General features: G+C 45.0%; 1 protein-coding gene across 1 annotated transcript in view; it reads right to left on the minus strand.

The window, feature by feature from the left end:
- LOC144827999 (fibrocystin-L-like) overlaps positions 1–27,743 on the minus strand; it is a 1,093,512-nt gene that overhangs the window by 770,048 nt on the left and 295,721 nt on the right. Inside the window, exons 19-20 of the mRNA XM_078686146.1 lie at positions 20,686–20,790; positions 12,303–12,452 (exon numbers count right to left, since the gene is read on the minus strand). Coding sequence (XP_078542272.1) covers positions 12,303–12,452; positions 20,686–20,790 — 255 coding nt within the window. The remainder of the gene's footprint in view (positions 1–12,302; positions 12,453–20,685; positions 20,791–27,743) is intronic.

Below are 27,743 nucleotides of genomic sequence, written 5' to 3' on the forward strand. Positions count from 1 at the left end.
CCACTTCTCACTCACTTCCCCCCTCTGACACGGGAAACTCTTCTCCCCTTACTGGCTCGGGTTAAATCGGGCTCACCGCACGACATCGGCCCGGCATTCGCCTTAAAAGAGATCTTCTCCAGCTGTTACTCCCCCCCTCTCACACTAATCAATCACTCCCTCACTACTGGCATTGTCCCAACTGCCCACAAATCAGCAGATATTATTCCTATTCTAAAAAAGGCAGGCGCTGATCCATCTCTGCCTGCCAATTATCGTCCCATCTCCCTGCTCCCTTATCTGGCGAAGGTCTCAGAGGCTCATGTCACCCGGACTCTGAGTTCCTTTGTAGAGTCCACAGGCCACCTCTCCTCTTGTCAGGCAGGTTTTCGCCCGCTGCACTCAACCGAGAAGGTGGTAGTGTCGGTGATGGACAAAATGAGGGAGGGCATTGACATCTGCCTCCCCTAGGCCCTGGTCCTCTTAGATCTGTCCACCGCGTTCGACACGGTGGATCATGACATTCTTCTGAACCGTGTCGAGGCGGCGGGCATTGGGGGCACGGCCCACGCCTGGCTCCGATCCTTTCTTATGGACAGGGAGCAGGCAGTCCACCTGGCAGGCTTTGCCGCCCCCCCTCGCAGAGTGACATGCGGCGTCCCCCAGGGCTCCTCTCTGTCCCCTTTGTTATTTAATTTATACATCTCACCCCTCATTTTTTCTTTACAGCAGATGGAGGTCTCGGTGTTCAATTACGCCGACGACCTCCAACTCATCTTCAACCTTTCCCATTCTCCTTCTTCTGCCCAGAATTTTCAGAGGGTGATGCTCTTCATCCAAAACTGGATGAACTGCAACCACCTCAAGTTAAATCCCGACAAAACAGAGTTGGTTTTGACTGGGAGTGGTTGCAGTCCATGGTCCCCGTCTTTCTGGCCTGACTCACTCGGTCCCCCTCCCCTCCCGGTTCCCAAGGTCAAAACCCTAGGCATCTTCATCAATTCCCAGCTTTCGCTTCACACACAGGTTCACTCGGTGGTGTCCTCCTGCTTCTTTTCCCTCCGCACTATCCGTAAGGTTTCCCGTTTTTTTCTCTGTCCCTGCCCTGAAGCTCATCCTCATGGCCATGGTGCTATCGCGCCTTGACTATGGGAACGTGGTCTATAACGGCGCCCCAGACTACCTGATTCACCGACTCCAGCAGATACAGAATCAGGCTGCCCGCCTGATTTTTGGACTCCCCAAATTTCACCACACCACTCCCCTGTTGCAATCATTGCATTGGCTACCGGTGAAGGAGAGGGCTCTCTTCAAGCTGGGCTGTATGACATACCAAGCTAGGTCTGGGACCGCCCCTGCCTTCCTTTGCGAGATTATATCTCCTTACCTCCCGGCCAGAGAGCTTCGTTCTTCTAACCAAGCTCTGTTGACAGTCCCTCGCTTCAGGAAGAAGAGGTCTGGGGGGACGAGATTTGCGGTCCTAGCCCCTTCTTTTTGGAATTCCCTACCTTTCGCCCTCAGAGCTTCCACTTCTTATGTGGAATTCCGTAAACTCCTCAAAACTTTCCTGTTTCCCAGATCCCCAGCAGTCTAGCCTCCGCCCTTGACTCCCCCGGTTCACCACTACCTAGCGCCAGAAAACCGTCTCGGTAACAGTGCGCTCTAGAAATTCATTAAAATTCAAATTCAAATTCAAATACATTCTGAGGCTCTGGAAAAAATCTGCAAAAAAGTTACAGATCGGTTCTGCATGCAGAATTTCCCCTTCAGGGGAGTTTTACGTGTTTCACCAAAAGGTTTAATTTACCATTATGAAAGATACAGCTGTGGGCGCATTTTATTATTTCTCGCTCCAAAGTAACTATTTTTTATTAAATACTTAGTAATGTTGGACTATTACTCACCTGGTACTACTATCCTAGCATACTGCTTGAAACAAAACGTATTTAAAATGAAACGATTTTATTTCTATAATTGTACTGCTCTGTTGTCCCACCATATCTGGCTCAATCTCTTTCTATGTAAAGCGTTCTGACGTTCATCCAGATTATGTTGGCGCTATTGCAAAGCTCAAAGCAACACATCCTTAAGTACTATCCTCGCTAGGTATGTTCGGTACCCAATGTCCACAATTAACCAGTTCTTGAATAGTTGTAGATGAGGATTTCTGAACATATTTCTGTAACGACTTTTAAAATAACGTTTTTCTGTATTTTTAGCAGGGTCTTGTATTTACTAAAGCATTTATTTGGGAGTTATAAAGCGCTTTGTGAGACATTGCGTTACTTCATAGCAGTACATTTACCCATTGTTTTGTTTATGTTGCAAGATGTATGCAGTTCTTTTTTCTATAGCGCCTTGATATCCAGTTTAAAGCTGCCTGGGGCTACACGGGGGGCCAATTCCTGTATCGTAGGAAGTTGGAGTTTGATTTTTTTAATCGGTCTCTCACTCTGTCATTTGGTGTTTTACCACTGTTCGATTACAGATAGCCTCCCTGGCTCACAAGTTGTTTGTTTGTGTCCTGTGGCACGTGGTGTTATCCGACATGCCCCGTTATCAGAGTTTGTGTACTGTGGCTTAACTTCCTGTAAAAGGGTGGCACGGTGGCACCTACATTCCTAAATAATGACCCCAGCATGGAGAAGAGATGAAGAACTTCACACTTCGCGCTCCCATCCCCATCGTTATGCCTCTGCTTTGTGTCCATGTTGGATCCGAGCCCAGGCCAGCCAGAGGGGGAGGGAGGCGAGAGGAGAGGCAGCCGGAGCCCACAGGTGTTGCCGCCCAATCTCATCAGGTCACAACCAAAAGATTGATATAAAATTATACCAGAGGAAGGGATAAGTTCCCCTCTGAAGAAATGAAGTCTTTGAAACACCTCCTCCTTCAGTCATCTCCAGTACGGAAACGGGTGCAGCAGAGGTTCTGAAAGCGCCTCAGTGCCGCAGCTGGTAGAAGTACACTATACAGATGTATGTAACACAACAAGAGATGTATTTATTTACAGTTAATCTAGGTGTAAGTCTGTTGCGTAGTCGGTATTTTTCTTCAACATGTGACAGGCTCAAAGTAACCAAATATTTTTGAACAAAGTTAATTCAATATAAATAAAAAATACCTGCTATGCATGCAAAAGTCTTCAGTGTGTACTTTTTAGTGTGATCACCATGTGACCGCACCTCAGGGAGGTGCACCAATTCTTCCTCCACCCCCTCAACATGAAAGTGGTGAAGGCGGGTGTTGGGCAGCTGCAGGAGCACTGGCTGAAACCGGAGAGGCACTGTGTGCTGCGGAGGACAGTTTAACGGAGTGTAAGGGCTGCCCCAACATGGCAAAACTAGGTAACAAGTCAAAGTACCTTAGCTGAATCACCTACAATACTTTACCTCATACCGAAACGCCAAGTATGGTGGCAGTAAAATCTCACAATGTCCTTGGCGGCAAAAAGTACCAGTGTCTCCAGGTAGGATGCGTAAGCTAGGACCAGCGGCTTCTCTCTCAGAAATACTTTTTTCGGACATAGAAAGTAGCTCATGAGCACTTTGCTAACGCCGATTAAAGATACTCTCTTAAAGGAAAATGTACGTTTGTTCCCAAGTGAGAAATCTAGCGCACTATTGATGAAACGAGCGAGCCGTGCCTCAGTTTACTCTGGTTCACTGATGAAAGTACTCACAAGTAGATTTCCCGAGACAGGTGGTGCTCGCACTGGGGGAGGGGAGAGAGGAGGTGGCCTGCGCGATTCCCTCGCGAGAGTGAGCGGCAAGGCTATAATTGAATACATATAGCGCCAGCTGCTCTCTCTCCGCGAGTGAATTGCCAGACATGCACGTGTTGCCATTGGAAGCAATGCAACTGGTGCACGTTTTTGCAGGGAAAGCTGTGCCGATGGCTAGAGGTCTAGCTCCTATGCAGCGCATGTGCACTGCGTAGGCGAGCCCTAAAAACACAAGGATGACTAATATTGAAAAGGAAAATCATTGACATTGAAATTCATTGTCCCTCGAGCCCTGGCATTGACATACACTTCTTTTTATGAAGAAGCGTGCAAGCCATCAGGTAAAATACTTGTGACTCGCAGTGCAAGAGCCAATAAGTGAAGTAGGCAGACCCATTGCGTTATTATTCATGCTGTGTTCGGTGAATCTTAAATGTGAATGGCAGCTGAACAGGCCAGTGGATTAGAGTCATGTTATAAAGTCTCTCTAAGTGGCTGCGTATATGTACGTATTCTTTTTATAATTACAAGTGGCTGGCAAAACAGTACAAGTTGTCTCTGTGATCAAAAAAGGAAAGAAGTGTGTGGCCTACCGTCATCGCCATGTGGATTGGATCCACAGACACTCTGCCAAGTGACCCGCAGGACGATGCACAAATGGTTGCATGGATCCTGGATTTACCCCTTGAGTGCAGGGGAAGGCGAGAGGCACCCATGGAGTGGGGGGCATCGATGACGTGAGCCGTAAGTGGTATTTCACGCAAGACAATCTCCTTGGGACCTCCCGGTAGGCTGAACCAAGATGGCTGGACTACGGGCCTAGACTCAACTACACTGACATCCTCGACAGCCCTGAAGGATAGAGAGACCGGAAAGGAACCAGAGAAGCCAGGTGAAGGTGCATGCATTGGGCAGGCATTGTCGAGAATGCTGAGGGGGGATCCTTCTCCCATAGAACGCCGACCGTGCGGCTGCCTGACCTGCCACTGGCAGGCAGTGCAGACTAGACACTCTCATTACGAAGAACGCTGAGGTGCAAGAGACTGCCTGGGCGATCTGAGAAGGGAAGGGTGAATGCTTTGTTTCCCACCTCACTCCAGTGTTGCTGAGCCTAGCGTGACAGCAGGGGCCTGAATGTTGTGAGTCCTGGCGCCCCCTCCCAAGCCACTGCCCTTGCTTTTCTTTGCAACAGTGCACGAAGTGACCTCCCCAACAGCCTCACTCCAGCAATTGTTTAGCCTTCTTATTACCGGCTCAGGATGATGACATTCAATCCTCTCTAACATGGAGGGCCCTATGAGGTGACTTCTGGCAACAACAAAGAGGGGTGAGGGGAGTTGGGGAGGCTTATACCACATAGGCTACAAAGGAGGGCACAAGTCTCTCTCGCTTATGAGTGCTCTGTGAATAACATAAATGGCAGGCCTACTGGAAGATTATGTTCCCCTACAATGTGATGCAGTGGAGGTTGCCCTGAACCTGCCAACTGGTCTCTCCCTGGGCGCCTCCTCGTGGAGGTTTCGAGAGGCACTTGCTGAACTGCTTCCTGGTTGTCTCAATGCCGCCGAACAGAGCACAGATTAATAGGTGTGTCCAGCTATTTTGCCCCGACAGATAACAGGTGTTTAAGTGAGGACTCCGACCCTGGCATAAAAATGGCCCTGACAAAAGACGAACACTTTCTTCACTCTGAGACTTCAAGAAGGATGTCCGAGAGAACTTGAAGGCAGACCTGACATCCTCACTGGACGCCCATAAAGCTGACATTGACTCTAGGTTTTCTTTGTTGAAATTGAAAATTCAACACAGCAACTACTGGTTCAGCTCCAAGTGGCAATATCAATGTGTGAAGATTTAGAAAATCACTCCAGTCATGACAACATAAGGAACCAATGCCTGGAGGATTGGGTGGAGGGTCCAGATTTAGAAGCCTTTGTCGTGAGCATGTTCTCAGAGCCCCCGGGAGACAACCAGGTGCAGGTTAGACTGGAGTAGGAGCATAGAGTTGGGCCTCCAACATTCGGTGAGGTGAAATACCCTAGGGACATCCTTGCTAAAGTGCACTCCTTTAAGGCTAAAGAATCAATCCTGAAAGCAGCAAGGAAAATGGACTCACTAATGTTTAAAGGAGCTACTTGTTCTCTTTTTCAAGATATTGGCCCAGCTACCCTGGCATGATGTTTGCAATTTATACCAGTGACTGATAAATTGCGTAAAGATTGCGTAAGACATCATTGGACATACCCCTTCAGCATAGCCTTCGAAGTACACAATAATCAGCATCCTTTCACTGAACTTGAAGAAGTGACCTCCTAGCTGGGGAAGACTTTGGAGGATCAACGTTGAAGACCCCTGAAAAGACATACACCAGAGGCACATGGATAACCCCACATAAAGGAAGACTTACTGCAAAATGAGTGTCATAACAATGACTTGTCTAGTTCCTCTGGGGGACTCTGGTGAATGGGAAAATGGAGGATGTCTCAGTGAGGGGGGTAAAGCCCTTTCCATCCAGGGGCTGCTAAGAGCTGTCTGGGGACTGTCACAGCCTGGATACCAATTCCATGCCCAGCCTCTAATTGAGAGAGACTAGGAATGGTCTGATACTTCTGATTCTGATCCACTTCAGACCTGATACCGACCACTTATACCTTTCAAAACCGAACCTGCTGACTGTGACAGCAGGCTTGGATCCAAATCGCCTGACAAGATTAGGGTTGAATATTGTTTTTGTAGTTATGGGAAGCTCGGACTCCAAAACTAGATTTTTTCACTAGTGTTTTTCTTCATGTACGCCTGGAGTCGAGGACATAGAAGGTGAGGAGGGAGACAGGCAGGATCTGGCAAAGAGAGGCGGAACGTGGAGAGAGGGCTGTTCACTCCCCTAGACTGTTGGAATGAGAGACATAGGGAGTAAGACTCATGAAAACCACTTCTATGGTTTGAACGCTGACCTATTGGAATGTTAAGGGGATCAACCCCCCGGCTAAGCACCACAACATTTGGAAATACATCCAAGACCCTAGACTTGACATAATAGCCATCCAAGAAATCCTCCTCAAATACAGCTAGGACTAAAGGCTGCCACATTGGTCATATCCACTAATTTACACATCATCTGCCAACATCAAACACAATGGAGTGGCTCTCCTATTTAATTCCTCAGCGACGTTTTGGATCACAGCCTTTAAATCCAATAGGCAGGGGAGGTTACTGATGGTCAAGGGCAACATTAGAGGGCACAAGTGCAGGATAGCAATGATCTATGCCCCAAGCTTCAGCCAGGGGTAATTTGTGGTCTCTGCCCTCTCACTGTTGGATGGATTCACAGAGGGATATATAATATTGATGGGAGACTTAAACCTTATTTGGGAACTAAATGTGGATTGTACTTTTTCCCATCGATCATCCATAGGTACTTGCCAAATGTGAAACAAGCGATTCATTAATTGGGCTTACTAGACACATTGAAGATAACACACCCCTCCACACATGACAAAACGGGTTTTCCCAATCCCATATGTTCTAGGATCGACCATGTGTTCCTCGATCAATTAATGCAACATACTATAACGAACACTCCTATCCATCCAATTACCCTCTTAGATCATGCCTCAGTAAAGATTACTTTAGAATGGGCAGCCCCAAACTCTAATTTTCATAAATGGTTCTTTGCAAACCCTCACACAAGAGATTGTTTTTTTCTTGACAAAATACGTAAGTCGATTAGGTGCTATTTACAGCTGAATGACCCACAAGAAACAAACCTTGCTATGACATGGGAGGCTGTGGTGAGAGGGACATGTATATCCCTGATGATGACTCTCACTCAACAAAAAGCGCAAGGATGACAGAAACTAGAAGCCGAACTTGGTTTGGCAGAGCAAGCCTGTAAAGCCACACCTCCCCTTACTCATCAGAAGAATGTTACGACAATCTTTGGGAATCTTAATGCCATCTACAGTAATAGAGCAGGGATCACTTTATTGTGTCCTAAAAAGACTACTTGTCATCAGGGGAATAAGGTTGGGACACATCTAGCTAGACAATTAAACGAGAAAAGGAATACATAGGTCCCATCCAGGGAAACGTGGGGGAGGAGGCCCAGACCAAAGAAAAGCCGGCATCTTTCTTGGCCTATACACTTCAGATAAAATGAATACTGGGGACCAACATACATATTTAGAGGACAATATCTACCCAATCTCATGACCACCTTAAATGAAGTTTTTGATGAACCCATCAGCACAGAGGAGGTACAAAGGTCCATTGACTCACTTAAATTACATTAATCCCCTGGGCCTGACAGATTTATGGCCCAATTTTTTTAGACCTTTATCTCTGACCTGGTACCCCACTTGAGTAATCTTTTTAACTATGCAACCAAAACTCAGGCAGTGACTCCTCAATGGATGAAGGGCTCATTACTGTTCTCCCAAAGCACAACTGCACATCCTTCAGACCAATAAATAGCCTTGCTAAATCTAGATGCTAATTTATACACCAAAATATTAGCTAACAGGCTAGAAGAATTTTTCCCGGAACTTATACTTCTAGATCAATCAGGCTTTATCAAAGGGTGACAAACTTATGAAAACCTCTAGAGAATGGTCCATCTGGTCAATAAAGCAACTAAAAAGAAGATTCCATCCGTACTTCTGGCACTAGACGCAAAGAAAGCTTTCGACTGGGTGTATTGGCCCTTTCTCTTCCACACACAATGATGCTTTGGCTTTGGGTAACGGTTTATCGCTATGGCTCACGCCAACTATGCTCATCCTTAAACCAGAGTTTGGTAAAAGGAACTGCCTCTAAATACTTTACTTTGCAATAAGGCACAAGACAGGGGGTACCCTTTACCCCTTTTATTTGCCCTTAGCATTAAAACCCTAGCCGGTAGGATCCGAGCAACACCTTTAATTTGAGACGTAATCTTCTAGCATAAAATATCCTTGTTTGTTGATGATGTCTTGCTAACTTTTACATCCCCCTAGAATTCACTGTAGTCTTGCAAACAGAACTTTGCCTCTTTGAATCTGCAGCTGGAATTTGAGTCAATCTCCACAAATGTGTTCACCTAAATTTGACTGTCCCTGTAGGGAAATGGAGGAGATAGCCTCATCTTCCCTGTTTCAATGGGCAAAAAAATAAAATTACATACGTAGGAATTAAGTTGATGTACTTGGGGGGCTAACTATCCCCCCTCCCCCATTTACATCTACTTAAACTCGATCTCAGACATTGGGCACCACGTTACGTGTCCGGGCTCAGTCGCATTAATGTGATCAAGATGACAATTTTGCCAAAAATACTGCCTCTTTTCTAAGCCCTGCCTGTGGAAGTAAACTGAGAATCCCTCAGTGAATGCCAGCTGTATTTGGAAGGGTCGTAGGTGCCATCTGCCCTGTCGAGTGTTGATGCTTCCCAGAGATACAGGAGTTCTGGTCCTGCTGGACTTTTTGCTTTGTTATAGAGCAGTGCAACTCCGGGTTATAACGGAATGGTCAATGAGAGAATCCGACAACCATTAGCTACATACGGATAGAGCGGTCCCTGTGTGAACGAATTGGGTTGTCCTGTGTAAGTCTAAATTTGACTGTCCTTTCAACGCATATCCCAGCACTCTGACTAGAACCGTTGAAGGTCTGGGATGTCATAACCTTCTTGCAGAACTTGGTGATCTTTCCCTCTTCGTACACCCCTATACATTACAACACGGCCTTTCCGCCAGCCTTAACCCCAGGGCATTTTGACTTATGGAAGGAGGGGGGCTGCCTATCTGTATCAGATCTCTTTCATGGGTGGGAAGTTCTTACTTTTGAGAATAGCCAACAGAACTTCCCAACAAGAAGGTGTATCACTACACTCACCTGAAAACACTGGGTAATGTGTCCTGATACGCAACTGGCAGCGACCAGAGACTTTCTCCCAATAGAGATGTTTGTTAGGTGTCCCGGTAGCACTAGTGGATGTATATCCTTTTTGTATTCACTTCTAGCTTTCACCGCCAGTAAGGCCCCACCTTGCCACACGTCCTTCTGGGAACAGACCTTAGAGCTGTTGATTACAGAAGATCATTGGTGCAAACTAACGAACAATATCCCTAGATTTATTAGATCATTAGGGTTGAGGAAATTACACTACAAACTGCTATACGATTAATACCTTTGCCCGGTCAAACTACATTTAATTTATCCTGATACGCTGGACCATTGCTTGAGAGGCTGTCGCCTATTGGGGTATTTCCGACATATTTGGAGGTACTGTCCAGTGATACTACCTTGCCGGGCCGCAATCCTGGCACAGATGAGGTACATTTTGGGAAATCCTATTCCACGTACCCTGGCATTTATCCTTTTTGACTTGCGAGACAAAACCCTTAAAGATCAAACACAGAGGGACCAATCTATCCTCTGGCTGTGCTTGGGAGCAGAAAATATGGCCTAAGCGGCAGCATAAAAAACAATAGGAGGCCCCATCTGTATCACTGTGGCATGCCCGTTTCTGGCAGTACCTAACTATGTACATTCTCACAGACACTTGAAAAGGTTTTGAATTGGTTCTGGGGACCCTTAGTGTAGTGTATGAGAGCATTACACCTCTTTCAGATTCGAATGTCAGATTTATGGGGCTCATCAAGTCTCTTTGCCCACTCAATTGGTGACTAGCCTCTGGCCCTCTCGACTCTGAATCACCACACGTCACAGTACACTAGAGCAGCTCCTCACAGGCATATAGTTCAGTTGTTATTGTTGGTTGGGGATACAATGGGGGGTGTTAATGGGCATGTACTTGTTGTCTATTCAGGAGATGGCGTGATTTATCAACTGCACGTATGATGACCTCTTTTATAATAATTATGCATATGTATGATGGAACTTTATGATGAACACTGTAACTACTACTGACGTTTCTGTGTGAGTCACAGTCTGGAATATGCTTTTACCTGATCGTCTGTATTTATGCCCAGAAAATACAATAAAGAAAGTTTGACCTAAAAAAACGAAGGAGGAAGACAAGGGAGCGGCAGCTTCTAGCAGCACGCAGCGTTGGATTTATAGGATGTAAAGTTCTCAGAGTCGAGCACAGAATGTACAGTAGCACAACAGTAGAGTACTAGTTTAGTAAAATATATATATATATATATATATATATATATATATATATATATATATATATATATACATATATATATGTATTGTAAATCAAAAAGATACATAGGCTTCTGCGTGATACGACTATGAGGAAATCAAGTGAGCATAACAAATGAATACATAATCATATTTAATTAAAAAAAAGTGTGTACTTGGTGGAATATACCCTGATTCACTGTGGGTTTTTTTTCCGGGTGTAATCGTGACCTGCGCTTTGAAATGCATAGATAATATTGCAGCATAATTTTCTTGCAAGTCGTAAAACTACATTATTGCGAAATGGGTGTCTGACACTTCAGAATTATGTCAGCAAATTTGTTATTGATTGGTTTATTAACAAACGTAATGGATGCATGGTGTCTCTCTTTCAACTCTTGGTTTTGTGCAAAATGGATTAACCGATTATATTACAGCACACTCCTGAGCTATTTGTTATGAGATTGCCATTAATATCTATAAAAGCGGCTTCAGTAACATACATTTCTACATGCCGAATAATAATGCACTAAGTCACTTTATTGTACAAATGAAATTTATATTGGATTATCCAGTGTTTTAAATTGTACAAATAGTCTGTCTTCCAGATCATTTGTGAAGACTACATGGTGTCCAATCAAATGTGGTCGAATTTCAGCACTAGCACTTTAAATTTTGATCGAGCTCTCTGTGTGTCATGTGATCAAGGCCTTTCGGAGGCCGAAACGTTATGTTTGACGAAGGTGCCGATTAAAATCTTCTCACCTGAACTTTGGGTCTCGTGTTCCTTGCTGCAGCGGCGCCAGGGAGGTGTCGGTGGTGTCCTCCAGCTTTGAGTGTTTGTGGAATATATATATATATATATATATATATGTATTGTAAATCAAAAAGATACATAGGCTTCTGCGTGATACGACTATGAGGAAATCAAGTGAGCATAACAAATGAATACATAATCATATTTAATTAAAAAAAAGTGTGTACTTGGTGGAATATACCCTGATTCACTGTGTTTTTTTTTCCGGGTGTAATCGTGACCTGCGCTCTGAAATGCATAGATAATATTGCAGCATAATTTTCTTGCAAGTCGTAAAACTACATTATTGCGAAATGGGTGTGTGACACTTCAGAATTATGTCATATTGTAAAATGAGGCTGAATGACAAAAAATCCATCTCCGTCCCCTGCAAGCCCAAGTATGGCAACAACAACCCATAGGCAGACACAACTTGCTTCACAAAAGGATGTACAAAATATAAAAGTATACGAAACTTAACTATCGTTATAGCCTCAATATCTAGCAAAAAGCAGGATGTACTTTAGTCTGGCATAAATATACCAACAACCAAAATAAGCAGAAGGGTGTGTGGCACAGTTATCAAAGGGAACTCGTTTACAAATGTGTGTACAGACATAGGAAAATGATGTGTTAGGCCTGGCTTATGAACAGCGCAATCGAGCAATAAACGCACCTGGTTGGTAGAAGTCAAAGAGACGGGTCCATAGCGCTCTCCTCCTGCTGAATAGTAACTTTCATGAAATATAGTATATGGATTTTTCACGGTATACCGACCACAGAAGGCTTCAATTTCAGTCGTCCTTTGTCCATTGTAGCTGGCTGCCTGTAAGGTCAGCCAATACCATACAGTTAATTCAAGTCAGTGCAGGGTGATATTCACTACATTCAAGTGCAAAGAAGCCCATATTGAGTAATGCCACCTTATATATGCAAATATAATTAGGAGCGGAGAGAAGTTTCGGCCCAGGACACAGACTCTCCAATTGAACAATTAAGCAATAAGTGTGCAGTTCCATAATGAAGATCGGGGTTCTTCTAGTTGGTACACAGGTCTGCAGAGGTCATGTGAAGTGTCTTTTATTGGAAACACAAGCCATCGCCCACCCAAGGGTGGCATGCTTCATCATTGGGCTAGCCAGAAAGAAGACACTTCATATGACCTCTTCAGACCTAGATACCAAGTAGAGGAACCCTACTTGTCTTCCTTCTAGATGTCTGAGATTGTCGGAAAAGGCATTTTTGGTGATTACTTGCAACTGCAACTCAAGATATGGGGCAGATCGTTCTCCCACACTGCCCGCTACCACTGGAACAAACTTCCTTTTGGCCCCCGCTCCTGCCCTGACTTCGGTTCCTTCAAGAAGGGGTTTAATACTTGGTTATTTTAGATTTTCTCCTTCTCCTGTTGTGCAGCTCACCGCCGAGATGCTCCTTCAGGAGTGATTCATGTCATGCATGATACCAAGTGATCAAATAAATAAACCCGACCTTCATTACGCAAGTGCACAATGAATTGTTTAACCACACATATTTATACATAAAACTCACAAACTTCGGCAATAAATGCGTTGTACCTAACCTGGTAACATCATGAATGGATAAGAAAGTGCAGCCTAAACCGCTGCAGTGCGCCTGATTCCATGAAGTGTAGCCCTTGGTGAAGAATGCCAAGGTGCAGTCTGAGATCTGTGAATTAAAGTATTATCTCCCCACTAAACCTAGAGATGCTAAAATTCACATGAGAAGGCACGAGACAAGCATGAGTCAAGCAGAAAGCAAATCATTCTTCAAATTGGTCGTCTCAAAATACCTCATGCTCCACGAAAACTGAATCATGTGGTTAAACCTTATATTTTCCCAAGTATTGAATGCAAAAGTTACACAACGTACTAAATTAAAGGCGGCAATAATACGTTTTTATGCAACAATAATCACTAGGTAAACATAGTTACTGAGAATCCGCTATGCCGTAAGCAAATGGGTGCCTCCAATTGATCCAGGCATCTAAGAATAGTACAACAGATAGTTTTGTAGATTTGAATTACTTGATGTGTCTCTACTGTCTTCTCTCAACTAGTTGTTAAAGACATTCAATAAAAAGGCAGTAAACAGAATTGTGTAAAGTCTCCTTTTTTGCATGTTCTCCCAAGAGTTTTAGACTTAAGGACAAAGATTGCTGGCATTTTACGCCTGTGAACGCAAAGATCCTTCCAAACAGCCCTCAATATATGTGCAATTTCTCCTAAGAATGATAACCATTTTGGGCAAACTAATTGGGGTATTTGACAGTTGATAAGGCCACAGTAAAATGTGCAGAAACTGTACACGTGGTACAAAAGTCAAAGACAAAGTGTGGCCTGCAGAGCAAGACTTTAGCCACCCACACGTGGGAACCAAACATAGGCCATTTCATATTGTGGGTGAGCTATCAATGCAATAATATCAAAATATTTTTGACATGTAAATATCAGGACTGACATTAAGAGAGCTGCAAGCGTGCCATGAAGCAGAATGACCCTGCTGCATGGAGGTTTACAACTAGTTAGCTGGGTCTGCTTGTTTGGTACAAAGGAAAACCTGCACACACGTTCCATCTTCCTCGTCAAACCGCCAGCAACTACTGTGCAACACTGCAGACTGAAACACATTCAAAAAATAATAATCTAGTGTAAGAATTGCTGTAAAATGTATTCGTGATAAATTGTACTATTTAATGATAATGTACGTTGACAAATGTAGATATCGAGTGTTAGTGTCACATGAATGTTTTTTAGAAATGTTGCTAATGTAAGGCTTTGCTTAAACTAATTTGTCAGAAGTGGCTACTGGATGGGTTGCCAGCAATGAATTTGAACTTTACTCCATCAAATACTTTTCTTGTTCAGTAAGTATGGAGGAAGTGTGAAAGGCCAGCTTAATTTGCTTCCCAGGAATAATAGGCTTTCTTACTGACAGCACTCCCACCGTCCCTCCATGTCTACCTGATATCAGTTCCGGTAAAATGTAACTGATTAAAGAACTAGGGGCATGTTGGACGAGGCCCTTATTGCAGGGTCATCCTTGAACTTTTTGCCTTCCTCCTAACCTTTTTTTCTGACATAGGGTTGGTGATCTTAGGACTCTGGGCACTTTAGCACTGCTGTCCAGTGCGAAGTGCGTGAGCTCTCTGTAGTAAACATGGTAAGAATGGTCTACACCTGTTTGACATATTTAATTTACCTGTCAGTCCCTTGTAAAGAGGTATCTCATATACCCAGGGCCGGTAAATTAAATGCTACCGGTGGGCTTGCAGCATTGATTGACCCACCCACCAAAGTAGCCTTTTAAACCTGTCTCAGGCCTCTGCCATTGCAGGGCCTGTGCGTGCAGTGTTACTGCCGCATGACGTGACACCTAAAGTGTGTGCCATGTCTGTGACCCCCTTTAACTGCATGTCAGTCACACCTAAAGTAGGCCCTAGCTAGCCCTATGGGCAGTGTGCATTGTAGGAGAAAGCAAGGACATGTACCTTAAGTGTGTGACATGTCCTGGTAGTGACAAACAGCAATTTTGGTTTCTCACTGCTATGAGGCTGCCCTCTCATAGGAATGCATTGGGAATTCCCTGATAAGTGTTTCAGTGGGTCTACCTGGGCCCAACCTTGTGCCCCTGAAACGTTGGGAATTGAGCACCTTGTGAGTGCTGGATCATTCTCCCACGACGGGGAGAGTGCTGGTGCCCTGCAGCCCGGCGCTGCCTCCAGATGGAATCCCAGTACAAAAGGGGGTAGTGATGGACGGAGCATCTGAACCAATCAAACACTCACACCCAGTCAAAAGATCTGGGTTTGATCCATCACCGTTCTTTAGCCCACTCTGCCACCCCAGTTCAGAGATGGCTATATGCAAATCAGTCTGGCCCTGTGCCTCATGGGAACAGTCCAGCCCGAACTGCCAAGCCATGCCTTCCCTGGACCGGAAACAAGCTTCCGAGGACCGGTTTCTGGCATTACAGCCGTCTTCAGCCCGGCTTGCTTGAATCCAGTGGCAAAGTGAGCAAGGGACTCACGTCTGAGCATACCCTGCCACACTTATGGTGGCCAAAGCGGTACAAAAAGGGGTGGTGATAGACGGAGCATCTGAACCAATCAAACACTCACACCCAGTCAAAAGATCTGGGTTTGATCCATCACCGTTCTTTAGCCCACTCTGCCACCCCAGTTCAGAGATGGCTATATGCAAATCAGTCTGGCCCTGTGCCTCATGGGAACAGTCCAGCCCGAACTGCCAAGCCATGCCTTCCCTGGACCGGAAACAAGCTTCCGAGGACCGGTTTCTGGCATTACAGCCGTCTTCAGCCCGGCTTGCTTGAATCCAGTGGCAAAGTGAGCAAGGGACTCACGTCTGAGCATACCCTGCCACACTTATAGCGGCCAAAGCGGTACAAAAGGGGGTGGTGATGGATGGAGCATCTGAACCAATCAAACACTCACACCCAGTCAAAAGGTCTGGGTTTGATCCAGATGGAATCCCAGCATAGGGATTCCACCGTGTTGCTGCAAGTATTGAGGAGCGGGAGCCCACCCCACATTTCTGTGTGTTTAGAGGCAGGAGCCCACCCCACATTTATGCTACGAGGTGAAGCGGGCGCCTACCCCTCATTGTGCTACAGGAGAAAAGGAGAATGAGCCCAAGCAGCATTGTGCTGCAGGAGAGAAGGTGTGGGAGCAATCCCGCATTGTGCTGTGAGAGAGGCGCCACAGAATTCACCTTCCGGAGGGAGCCTACATCGCATGTCTGTGCTCCTGGGGTGAAGGAGGAGCCTACCCCGCCTTAGGATGTTTCCCAAAGAAGGGGGAGCCTACCCCGCAATTCGGTGCAGCCGGGCCGCCAACAATGCGACCCAGAAGCCAGGCGCCCGTGCCTGGTTGTGGATGGGGCTGAGGGGCACAGGAACGGCCAACCATGAAGCAGAAGGCAGGAAAAGGCTACCTCAACCGAGGCGGGAGAGAGCCCGCGTGTTGCTGGTAGACTGGACCACCCCGTGTGGAGGCAGAGATGCCCCGTGCACCTGCCCTGAAGAGAGAGGGAGCCTTGCGGGCTCCTCTCTGTTGCTTCCCGCCTTTTCGCCTGCGAGTGGAACCAAGGAGAAGTCCCGGTGAGTGGGGGCCGGGAGAGGAGCACTGTCCATGCCTAGGGGCACCCGTGACACGCTAGGCAAGAAAAGCCCCAGCGAGGGAGGCTCCCCAGAAGCATTGTTGGGCCTCGTAGAAGCCCTGGTGAAGGGTGCTAACGAGGCACTGTTGGTGCTGGTTTGAAAAGAGCCCAGCTGCACCGCAAGCATAGGTGGCTGCAACATCGAGGGCTCCACTTTGGCCACATTGTTGGTGCTCACCAGGCAAAGTTGGTGCCAAGTGCTGGTGCCGGCAGGTACTAGCGTAATTTTCCTACGAAAGGAGCCCCGGTGAGGGGGGCTCCCAAGGCACGGTTAGCGCCAGAGCTTTCTCTGCTACACAGCTGCACCGGAAGAGCGGGGGCATCTGCAACGGGGGCCATTTCTTGTGTAGATAATAAGGAAGTGGTGAGATGCACCCTTTGGCCCCCAGTCCATGACTCACCTTGGTTTTGCTGCATTGGCAGCCAGAGGGCAAGTGAAAGGCCCTACAGTAGAGCCCTGACATTTTTGGACATAGGGCATTGTGACCAAGAGAAAGGCCAGTTTGCCTGGGGTCATGGTGGGTACCACAGTGTTGTTAGAGCCAAGGCCCTAATGTGATGCCTACGGAGATGGCTTTATGTGTTTATGCTTATGAGGTTGCATGATGTGTTATGCGGAGGATGATGCCAAATGTTATGCATAATGTGTTCTATGCCTAATGTGATAATGCTGAGTACAGTATTTTGCCAGTAGTTACTGGTAGTGTTTTATTTTTACTATTTGTGCTTGTGATGGTTCTGACTGTAGCCTGATTGGCCCTGCCATGTCTATAATCCCCTGTAAATTATGACCTGGTGCCAGTTGGCACAGTGTATATGTGTGATTATGATTCTAATGTGTTTTGTATAATACAAAGGCTTTTTTGAATACAACATTGTGTGGAGTTTCTTTTGTGGTGTGCCTAGTGTGTTGTTGCTGTGTGTGTGTGTTGCGCAAGCACTTTACACATTGCCTCTGGGATAAGCCTGACTGCTAGTGCCAAGCTACCAAGGGGGTGAGCAGGGGTTATCTTCAGTGTGTAACTCCCTTACCGTGACTAGAATGGTGGTTTCTGCCTGGCTTTGCCGCATGCCCTAGCCAACCAGAAATTCCATTTCTAACAGGGCACAAAGGGACTGACTCACATTTAGTAGATACGCAAAAATGAAAAGGAGATAGTTATCTAAGGTTAGCCTCAGCAATGGGGTGGCAAAGATCAGCATGGGGTATAGAGGGTGGAACGAGGGAGCAAAAGAATTGAATACTAACTAAGCCTATCTTCACCTAGGTATATTCTGAAGGTGAGGAATGTGTGGTAAGAAGTAGCGAACAAATAACTGTGAGGCTTATTTACGAAAGTCCTGCGTCACTTTGCACCACGTAAAGTGGTACATGTGTGGCGCAAGTCTCTTATTTTGAATTATAAAACCATTTAAAGCCCTTCATGGCTTTGAGTGGCCTCATAAATGATGAATAAGGTGCTGCAGAAATCGCTGGTACGCCTTACTCTGCAATCGAGAGGCCTTCCATGGGCATTGCGGTGGGTTTTCCCACACAACACTTATGGAATTTGAAGCTGCCCCAGATTTACAAAGTGACGTAAACCTGGTGAAGCGCCAAATCCTTATCCCTCCTGAGGTGAGGTGATAGTGCAAGGGTGCCTACGTTGGCGCTAGGCTGCTGAAACAGAGCCAGCGCAGGAAGAAAGGACAGGAATGCACTGTATTACTTAAATACGGTGCATTCCTGCTCTTTCACTTTGGCGTAGGGCAGTGCTGTGCTGCCCTATGCCGAAATCCAATAAATGAGGCCCCCGTATAAATACAACATATGTTAATCCAAAACCACAAATAACATTTTGTGAGAAATGCTACTTATGCCACTTGCTAAAAACCGAAATAATACAGCTGTCCCAGGATCAAATCCTGATGAAGAGATTTAGAGTTAAAAAAAAATACATCAACATCCAGCAATACCTAATAAAGCGGAAACTGGAAAACTGGGTGATGAAAAAAATAAGTAGTTAAAGTTTGGAGCAGTCCCTTTTCTAGTTCTATTATAACTCTAAAAAAGATGGAATAGGGATAGTGGACAACAGCAAAAAGAAACGTCCAAGGAAAAGAACAGGGGTAGATATACAGGGAGAAATGAGAGAGCTGAAGAAGGAAAAAACAACTTAGGTACTGTGAAATGGATCCCCATTTGGTTTAAAACTGAGGGCTGTATGACGGAACAATGCATGTGATTACATTGTATACCTGAACAATGTGTTCTCTACCACAACTGCATCTTTACCATGCATGGCTTTTCCATGTATACCTTTACAGCAAATTACGTTGTAAAGACATGATTGTTAAAGGCATTAGCATGGCAAAGTTTACATCTCAGTCCCCCACCATGAGCCCTAAAACCCATCCCTTGCCCTAAAACCACTCCGATCCCGGTGCTAAATACACCCCAGCCCCCCTCCATGAACCCTAAACCAATCCCCAGCCCTACAAACACCTCAACCCCCCCACCCTGAGCCCTAAAACCTGGCCCCAGTACTAAAAACTGCCCCAACCCAGCCCTATAAACACCCCAGCCCGCCACCCTGAGCCCTAAGACACAGCCCCCAGTCCGGATAAGTACCCTGACCCCAGACCTAAAAACTGAAATCTACTCCCAGGCACATCCCAATTTTTCCCGTTCTTCCATGCTCGCCCGGGCAGGAATTCCCTCTAAGTCTCTGCCCATTCGCTTCAAATCTGCTGACTGCCTTTACCACGCATATGCCATTACCGCCTTTACAATGGAAATCGTTGTAAATGCATTATTAGTAAAGGAAAATGCTTGTTAAAGGCATATGCGTGGTAAAGCCAAGCGGGGTAACGCTTGTGTTGTAACAGCACGTGTGGTTCCAACCGTGTTGTTAATGCCATTTCCCAAAACTGAAACATGGGTATAGAGATATTTCTGGGGCAGAGAGGAGAATACAATAAACATGAATAAGGGGTTTGCTTTGTTTAGGGGGAGGGCCCACATCCCCTGCTCCCCCCAGTAAAGCAAAAATAAATTAAAAAAAAGGAGGAGAAGGAAGAAGTGTAGGGGGAGGACGGAGGAGGAAGAAAGGGTGACCACAAGGAGGGGGATTAAGAGGTCTACACTTCCCCTACCTTTTGAAGGCTACTCTTGGAAGGGAATAAAAAACATGGGACAATATTTTACCTGTTGGAAAGGGTTGGCAGTAGAAAGAAAGGGAAACAAGAATGTCTGCAATCCTTTATGAAAACCACATTTGTAGGAAGCAATTTTGAGATATAAGGAATTCATTGAATTGGATTTTCATAACTAGTAATTGTCACTATTCTTGTAAATTTTGAGGCAACATGTTAAACGGAGTATATTCACAAAATCCGTGTTATATATTGTGTTTTTTCAGTGATTACATGCAATCATCAAACCCAAAAACCAACAGTGGGTCAATTATTCATCAAATACAACATAGCTGCTGAGCAGTAATATTTGTAATAATCAGGCAAGGTTCATCCCCATGGTTATATACATCATGCAGATGACAATTGTAAGTGTATGTTCTTATCACATTGCAATCCATATTTTAAATCTTCGATGGAAACCATGCCGTTGCGGACAATACAGAGTCAAAATCTAAAGTAGCAGAAAGGTCGTACAGTGATCGATATCGGATTTAGTAAGTATGACTACTACAACACAACCAAAAATGTATATCAGTGCTAGAATAGTTAGATTGAAATCTGTATCAGCACATCTTTTCTGTTCAAATGTAATAATACATATTAACATTAAACTGATATATTTAATGTTCATTCTAGAACACACTGACATTTCTCAGTTGTGAAAAGCATGAAGAAACCACGTACCTCTGTCTCATAGTTATTAAAGAACTTCACATATCGGTTTTCAGTGATATTAGCAATGGAGTCTGGGCATCTAGAACTGATCATCCCTATGATCGCTGCTCGAACCTAAAACAATAAAGCGGAATTGTAAAACAATATTATACTGAAATTCACTTCACAAATGGTCTAATTGTAAACCAAATGGTCTGGTTATAAACCATGAGAACCCGATCAGGGAATGGGAAGGAAACATGGAAGCATTTGTACAGGGCCGGACTGGGAACCAAAACCAGCCCTGGCAAAGAGCTCGGCTGCGCCCTCCCCTGTATGCCCCCGCCCACCCCCTACACACCATTGCCTCGAGCTCTTTCCCAGGGCCGGTTTTCGTCCGATTTTGTTTCAGGGCCGATTTTGCAGCTATGTTGCAAATTGCCCTGTAACATAAAAGGCCCCCACCTGTGCGTCGCACTGGGGGATTGCCCGGTGCCCGCTACGGCCAGTCCGGCCCTGCATTTGTAGAGTACTTGGTGGTGGTCAGGCCCGTGCCTCCGAGAGAAGTACGTCTAGAGCCCAGAGAGCTTCCCATCCCAAACTGCACCCCACTGAACCATGCAACAGTGCAAGAGAAAGGCTGTGTGGATCATTTCTGCACAGATGGAAGGATTGGGTTAACTTTGGAACATATTCGAAAAAGTGGTACAAATCTGAAAATGTGTGACAGTGCAAAAAATGGGAGTGCTTCTAATGGAGGATGTTGGCCCTCATTTCAAGAAGCCATGGGGCTTATTTACAAGCCCCTTGACCCGCCTGTGCGTCACTTCGCGTGACGCACCAGTGGCGTAACCTGCTGCGTGATCTTTACAAGCACACGTAAAGCCACCCTACGTGGCTTTACGTATGCTTATAAATCTCGCCCCTTTTCAAGCAACACTTAGCGTGTTGGGGCGTGACATGGGTGTTGCGAGCAATCATAAACCTGGAAATGCAACAGAATGCTACACCACCCCAGGGATAACGTAGGAAGGTGCAACAAGTAGAAATATTTTCATTTCTCCTAGTTCTTTTCCTCTTTCAATGTGTGCTGCATTCTACAGCACGTATTGGAAGAGGAAATCACCTCAAGGTGCCCCTTCCTGCTCAAAAATAATCTCCCCACGATGCAGGCATCCTTGCAGGGTGCCTGCGCCAGCGCATGGCAGCAATTTGTGTGCTAGTGTAGGGAAAAGCACAGAGATGCTACACACTATTGTAAATATGTTGCATGCCTGTGCTTCAAAACTAATGCAGTGTGGTGCAGCAAAATTACATACAGCACTGCTCTGTGTTAGTTTCTCGTAAACAGGGCCTCATGTATTTAGTTCCAGTAAAACTGGTCACTCAAGTTACTGCTACTGCATGGTGTAGTTTTGACTTGGGTGGCTTTACCCTCTCATTCCAGTTGCTTTCTGCTCAGAAGGAGTAATGAATGGTGGTACTGCAGCACCAATTACCACAGGTTGCTCCTCTTTCCAACCAGTTTTCACCGTGCAAATTCTATCAGGTTTCCCAATATGCATTCTCAAGACAGCCAAACAAGTCTTACTGGCATCAGTTAAAACATTCCCAAGTCACTGTGTGTGAAGGCGTTAGCCTTTTTTTAGCACAAAATTGTGCTTTCTTCTAACTGTGGTCTGAGAATCATATAAGCTGCCTTTATTTTTCTGTATTTGTATGGAGGATTTTACATTGACACACCAAGCTCAAGGGATCATCAAAGCATTTAATGTTAGTTTGCATCATTGTGATGTGTATGTGTTAATATCTGAATGGAAAAGAAGGTTCTATTCATAGTCACTTGCTTCGAACCACCGCCCCTATGAAGTACAGTAGGGGTTAATGTTTGTAGTAATTTTCTAATGTATGGACAAGGACTATTTCATGTTTAGGTTCACTAAAGACTAGGCAAAGTGGCAGCAACGGCGGTGACACGCCAGGATGTCTTGCTATTGGTGCTCAGCATGTTTTGCCAGTGAGTTGGGGAGACCATGGGCAGGCTGGACAGTTTCACACCTCGAGGTTGCAGTGCTGTCCTTCTGTAGCATGTGCGCCCCTTAGGTTTGGAGATTTACAGCATGGCGAGAAAAGCCAATGAGGAAGAGCACTTTAGGGTGGGTAATGCAGCCAAAGCAAATGCCAGTCTGAAGGCCTAGCAAAGGAGTACAGCTGTCATAGAAGCATCATGAGCTTATCTGAGGTCTACCATGAAGAACCAAGGTCAGCACAGCCAGGTAGAACATGCAGACAGTTTGATGTGTGATAGGGAAGAAAGAGGCTATGAAAGGCTCTGGGGAGATGAGGCATGCCCAAGTTCTTTTAGCCCAGGGCAGGCTGAGTACTGCAACCCACTGACAGGTCTCGAGTGTCCAGGACTAAGTGCCTGTACCAATCTTTTGCATTTCCCTATAATTCATTTACATATAGCTTTTCTAGCTCTCAGTCTTTGACCTATCACTGTGTTAGGTTTGCTATCTCATTGGGCCTCAGTAGTGTCCTCTGAATTGCAATGCTTAATTACATAAATCTGGCCCAGCTTCCCCAATCTTCTAATACCCTTTGAGTTTTCACAAAAGGAAGAATGTGCTAGTACCGGCATTCACAATAACTGTAAAATCTGCAAGGAGGGTAATGACTACTTAAAAGAAATATGATAACCCAATAGAAAATCACAGAGTTTCTTAAAGTTGAGCATCCAGTCTTGGACCTGAGCTGTAGTTTAGGTCTAGAGGAAATACTTTAATCCAGAAATATCAATAACAATACCACAAGGGAGATTAGGAAGATGTAATCTTTGATGGCTCAACTGGCCAATGGCGAGGGATGGTTAGATGCCAAAATAGAAGGGAGAACAAACTCATATACATACTCGCCCTGGCCTTTAACCTAGAGTTATCAGGCATATTTATGATACAAGAAGAAAAGTTGTCTCCACTCCTCCCCAGGCTTTGGATAATCAAAGGGCTAGCAGGAGACATTTCCAATGCTACACCCAAAGTACATAAAAAAGTAGATGAGGAAAGATTTGCACCTCTCAGGTGAATACATATTTACACCAATCCCAAAGGAAAGCCAAAAAAGGATCTCAAATCCACTAGCGGAAATTAAGAAGAGCACGTCAGGATTCTCGTTTGTTGCCATTAGAAGGCCCTGCAGGGTCTTTTTTTTAGACCTACTCATGACAAAACACTCTCAAGCACATTGCACACCTGGCACCACATTAGTTCGGGTCTATGACTCACTCTGGTGCATGATGGTGCATATAATTGCTTCTGTTAACAAACTTTCTTTAGAAGATGTAATAGAGGTGGTGCTCCCTTGAGCTTCATTGTTTCTGGCTTCTAGAGATATACAGACTCATTCATACTTGCTTTATCAACTTGTTGTGCTGTCTGCTCGAATTAGCACTCCATTTCTGGTTTCCCTATTTCCTCTTGTGCCTGCTGGCTTACATAGTCTTTCTCTCTCTACGTCCAGACCTTTCCTCAATTGGCTGTCCCCGATGTCCCTGCAATTTATGTATTTCTCACACCTGGAATTTTACCAGCACTTGTGCTTTTTCCTTGAGCTTTCAGCTGGTTCTACCTTGTGAGTTCAGTGTGCAGTGGCTGGCATTAGTCTTTAATGCTGAGGCTCCAGGTGAATCAATAGTTATTCTGCTTTCAGGCTAGGTTGTAGATTGTCTCATGGGTTTCCTTTTACTTGTTCCTCACTTTCTATTTAGTTACTTTGGCTTATCTGTCCCTTGTTGTTATAGCTTCTCTATCGCTTTGTATGCCACTGATTTTGGTTCTGCCGGCACACTCCCTGTCCTGCCCTGGTTGTTGTGCAGATTCCTAGGCAACTATTATCCCTTGTTGTATGTGGATTGTTCCATTTATGTCCTTGTTTATTTAGGGATTTTCTTTTTTTGAATTTCAGTGTTCCTATATCTGCAGACTTTGTGTCCAGTCTTCTTCCTGTTCTTAGAATTCAGGCCTGCTATTCACTGAGCACATTTACTGTAGTCAGTGTTTGTTCTAACCTCTTGTGTTTGAATTGTAATCCTAATTATTTTCATTATAAAAAAGAGTGCCAGTGAGTTACTGAGGCTTGGTGCCGCTGCAGACACTCGCCCAGTACTCAACAAAATAGCGGCTGGGTGTCTTCAAAGACTCTGAGTTTATTGCTCCTTGCTTTCTTGAAAGATCTTCTACCCATCACTTTCCACAAACTATCATGTGAGATAGTATGTTTATTGTTTTCTTTCTTGTACCTTTGGATTGAATCCCTTTTGTTTATTGACTGGTATATGCATCAACTGTCTACTTCTGTCTTTGCAGGCATTGCCCATTTTAGGGCTGATCTCAGTCTATTCCAACCTATTCCAGTCATCAGTTTCTTCCTTGTGCTTTTTATTCCAGACATTATTGTACTCCCTTCCTCAAGAAACACTTTGTTTCGACATTGAGCAAGCTCTTCCTGTTAGTATATCTATTCTTGATTTTACAGCAGAGTTCCTGACAGACCATCCCTATAAGAGGTCAAGCATTCCAAAGGATTCTAGTTAAGTGGCTTGCCCAAAAGGCAAAGAGCTGAGTTTCATTAATGCCCATTGGACATTATATCACAAAAGATATTGACTTACCAATGAATTCCTAGGAACAGGTACTGCCCCTTTTTAATAACATGAAGTATATTTAGAGGAAGGTTTGAGACATGCAAATAGTATGTCCCAATGCAGACTGGTCTACAGTCTGAGTCAAGTGGCCACCATGCAACAGTCAACTGCACCCAGTTTAGCTTCAATTCTGTACAACCCAAGTTAATGATTTTGATCAATGGTAAGACCAGATTTGAAGTCCCGGGCTCTAATGGAAAAGAGGGATGGATACACGAACAGAGACTTTCTCTAGAGCCTTTGCTCAAAATAAAATTAAACAGACGACCATTGACTCTTCAAATAGTAAGCGTCATGAGGAAATGAAGGTGCAGAGGTGAGCCAAATATCCCTAGAGCAGATATGTTAATTCTTTAAATTTTATAATCATTTATGCTTATTTTATATTACAGTAAGCAAAACAAGATATTGTTTAGCTCACAGCCAATTTGCAGGCCCATGTATACATAGGTCTACTTAATCAATCAATCAATCAATCAATCTGGTTAGTAAAGCGAGTGTCTCTAGATGGTAGGAGGGTGCCCCATTGAGTGCTGGGATCATCCGAAGAGCCAGGTCTTGAGGTAATTCCTGAACTGGGGCAGTGTGGGGGTATGCCGGAGGTGGAGGGGGAGGTCGTCCCAGGCCTTGACTGCGAGGTAGGAGAAGTACTCTCCTCCCGTTCTGGTCTTGTAGATACATGGGATGGTGGCCAAAAAGAGGTCAGTTGATCAGAGCTGTCTCTTGGGTGGGTGAGAGGAGAGGCAGTCATTTAGGTATGCTGGTCCAATGTTGTGGAGGGCCTTGCAAGCGTGAGTGAGGAGCTTGAAGGTTATTCTTCTTTCGATAGAGAGCCTTTGGAGATTGCAGAGGTGTTCGGTGATGTGATGTTGGCGGGTATGTCTAGGATCAGTCTGGCTTTCTGGACGGTCTGGAGATTGCAAAGTAGTGTCTTCTTGACTCCAGCATAGGGAACATTTCTGTAGTCCAGTCTGTTACTGCTCATGGTCTGCATGGCCATTTTTCTAGATTCGGGTGGGATCCATTTGAACGTTTTCAGAGTATGCAGAGGGTATTGTAGCAGGCCGAGGATACAGCATTGATCTGTTGGCTCATCATGAGTGATGAGTCTAGTATGATGCAGAGGTTTAGTGCATGGTCTGTTGGTGTTGGGGGGGTTCTGAGGTCAGGAGGCCACCAGGTGCCGTCCCAAGTAGCTGGTGTGGAGCCAAGGATAAGGACTTCTGTTTTCTTGGTGTGAGTTTCATGCAGCTCTTCTTCATCCAGGTGGCAACGGCTTTCATCTCTCCTTGGAAATTGTGCCTGGTGATGTTAGGTTCTTTGGTGAGGGAGAGGATGAGCTGGGTGTCATCAACATAGGAGACAATGTTGAGCTTAGTGTCTGATAATAGTTGCAAGGGGGGCCATGTAGATGTCGAAGAGGGTGGGGCTGAGGGAGGAACCCAGGGCCACTCCACATCTATTCTCTGTTGGTTCCAAGAGGAAGGGAGGAAGTCTGACTGGCTAAGTTCTGCCTGTGAGAAATGGGCTTATCCAGTCAAGGGCCTTTCTATGGATTCCGGCATTGTGTAGACTGGTGGCTAGTGTGCGGTGGGAGACAGTGTCGAAGGTGGCTGAGAGGTCCAGGATTATGAGCACTGCTGTTTAAGCCATGTAACTTCTGACATATTCAGCCTCCTTGCCATTTTTGGAGCATTGAAGTGAAGATGACTATCTCAGCGTCTGGCAGTTTACATCATTTGTATCTTTTCAAAGTTATTTGTATTTATCTGGTGGGGAAGCTGAGCAACTGCTAACTCACTCTGTCTACGTTTAGGCTTCCTGTCAGTTGAAAGCCTACTGAAGTATGCCTATGTGGAGAAAATGTATCAAAGTGTGAAGATTTTGGGAGGGGATAGCATTATATTCTCAATTGTTTTATCTCACAGTACACCTATATCATAATTGTGACTTATTTTTAGATAATAAACATGTTTTAGACTTGAAGTTGGCTTGGAACTGTTGTTTTCTCTCACTGGTGCAAGACTAATCTTTTATGTATGTAAAGAGATTGGTTATGCCTATCATTAGAGGAGTAAATATGAACTCATGTAATGCCAGTAGTTCTAATATCCTGACCTCTAATATCAAGAACCCTTGTCACTTTGAGTGAGAGGGTCCTATCGTAGCTTGAAACAAAGCTAGGAGAGGAATCTGTGTCTACCCAAGTATTGAAATCTTTGAGAATAATTAAGATGCATCTAAGCAAGCAACAGGAAAGGCACCAATGTGTTTGTTGTAGAAAAGGCCACCTGAATAGAATCCTGCTTGCAGTGAAAAACTGCACTGAAAGTCCTCAACAATTAAAAATACTGTAATGAGCTAGAAACATATGTGAAATATTCTT

This window comes from Lissotriton helveticus, chromosome 4_1, assembly GCF_964261635.1.
Source record: "Lissotriton helveticus chromosome 4_1, aLisHel1.1, whole genome shotgun sequence".
In the NCBI taxonomy this organism is placed as follows: domain Eukaryota; kingdom Metazoa; phylum Chordata; class Amphibia; order Caudata; family Salamandridae; genus Lissotriton; species Lissotriton helveticus.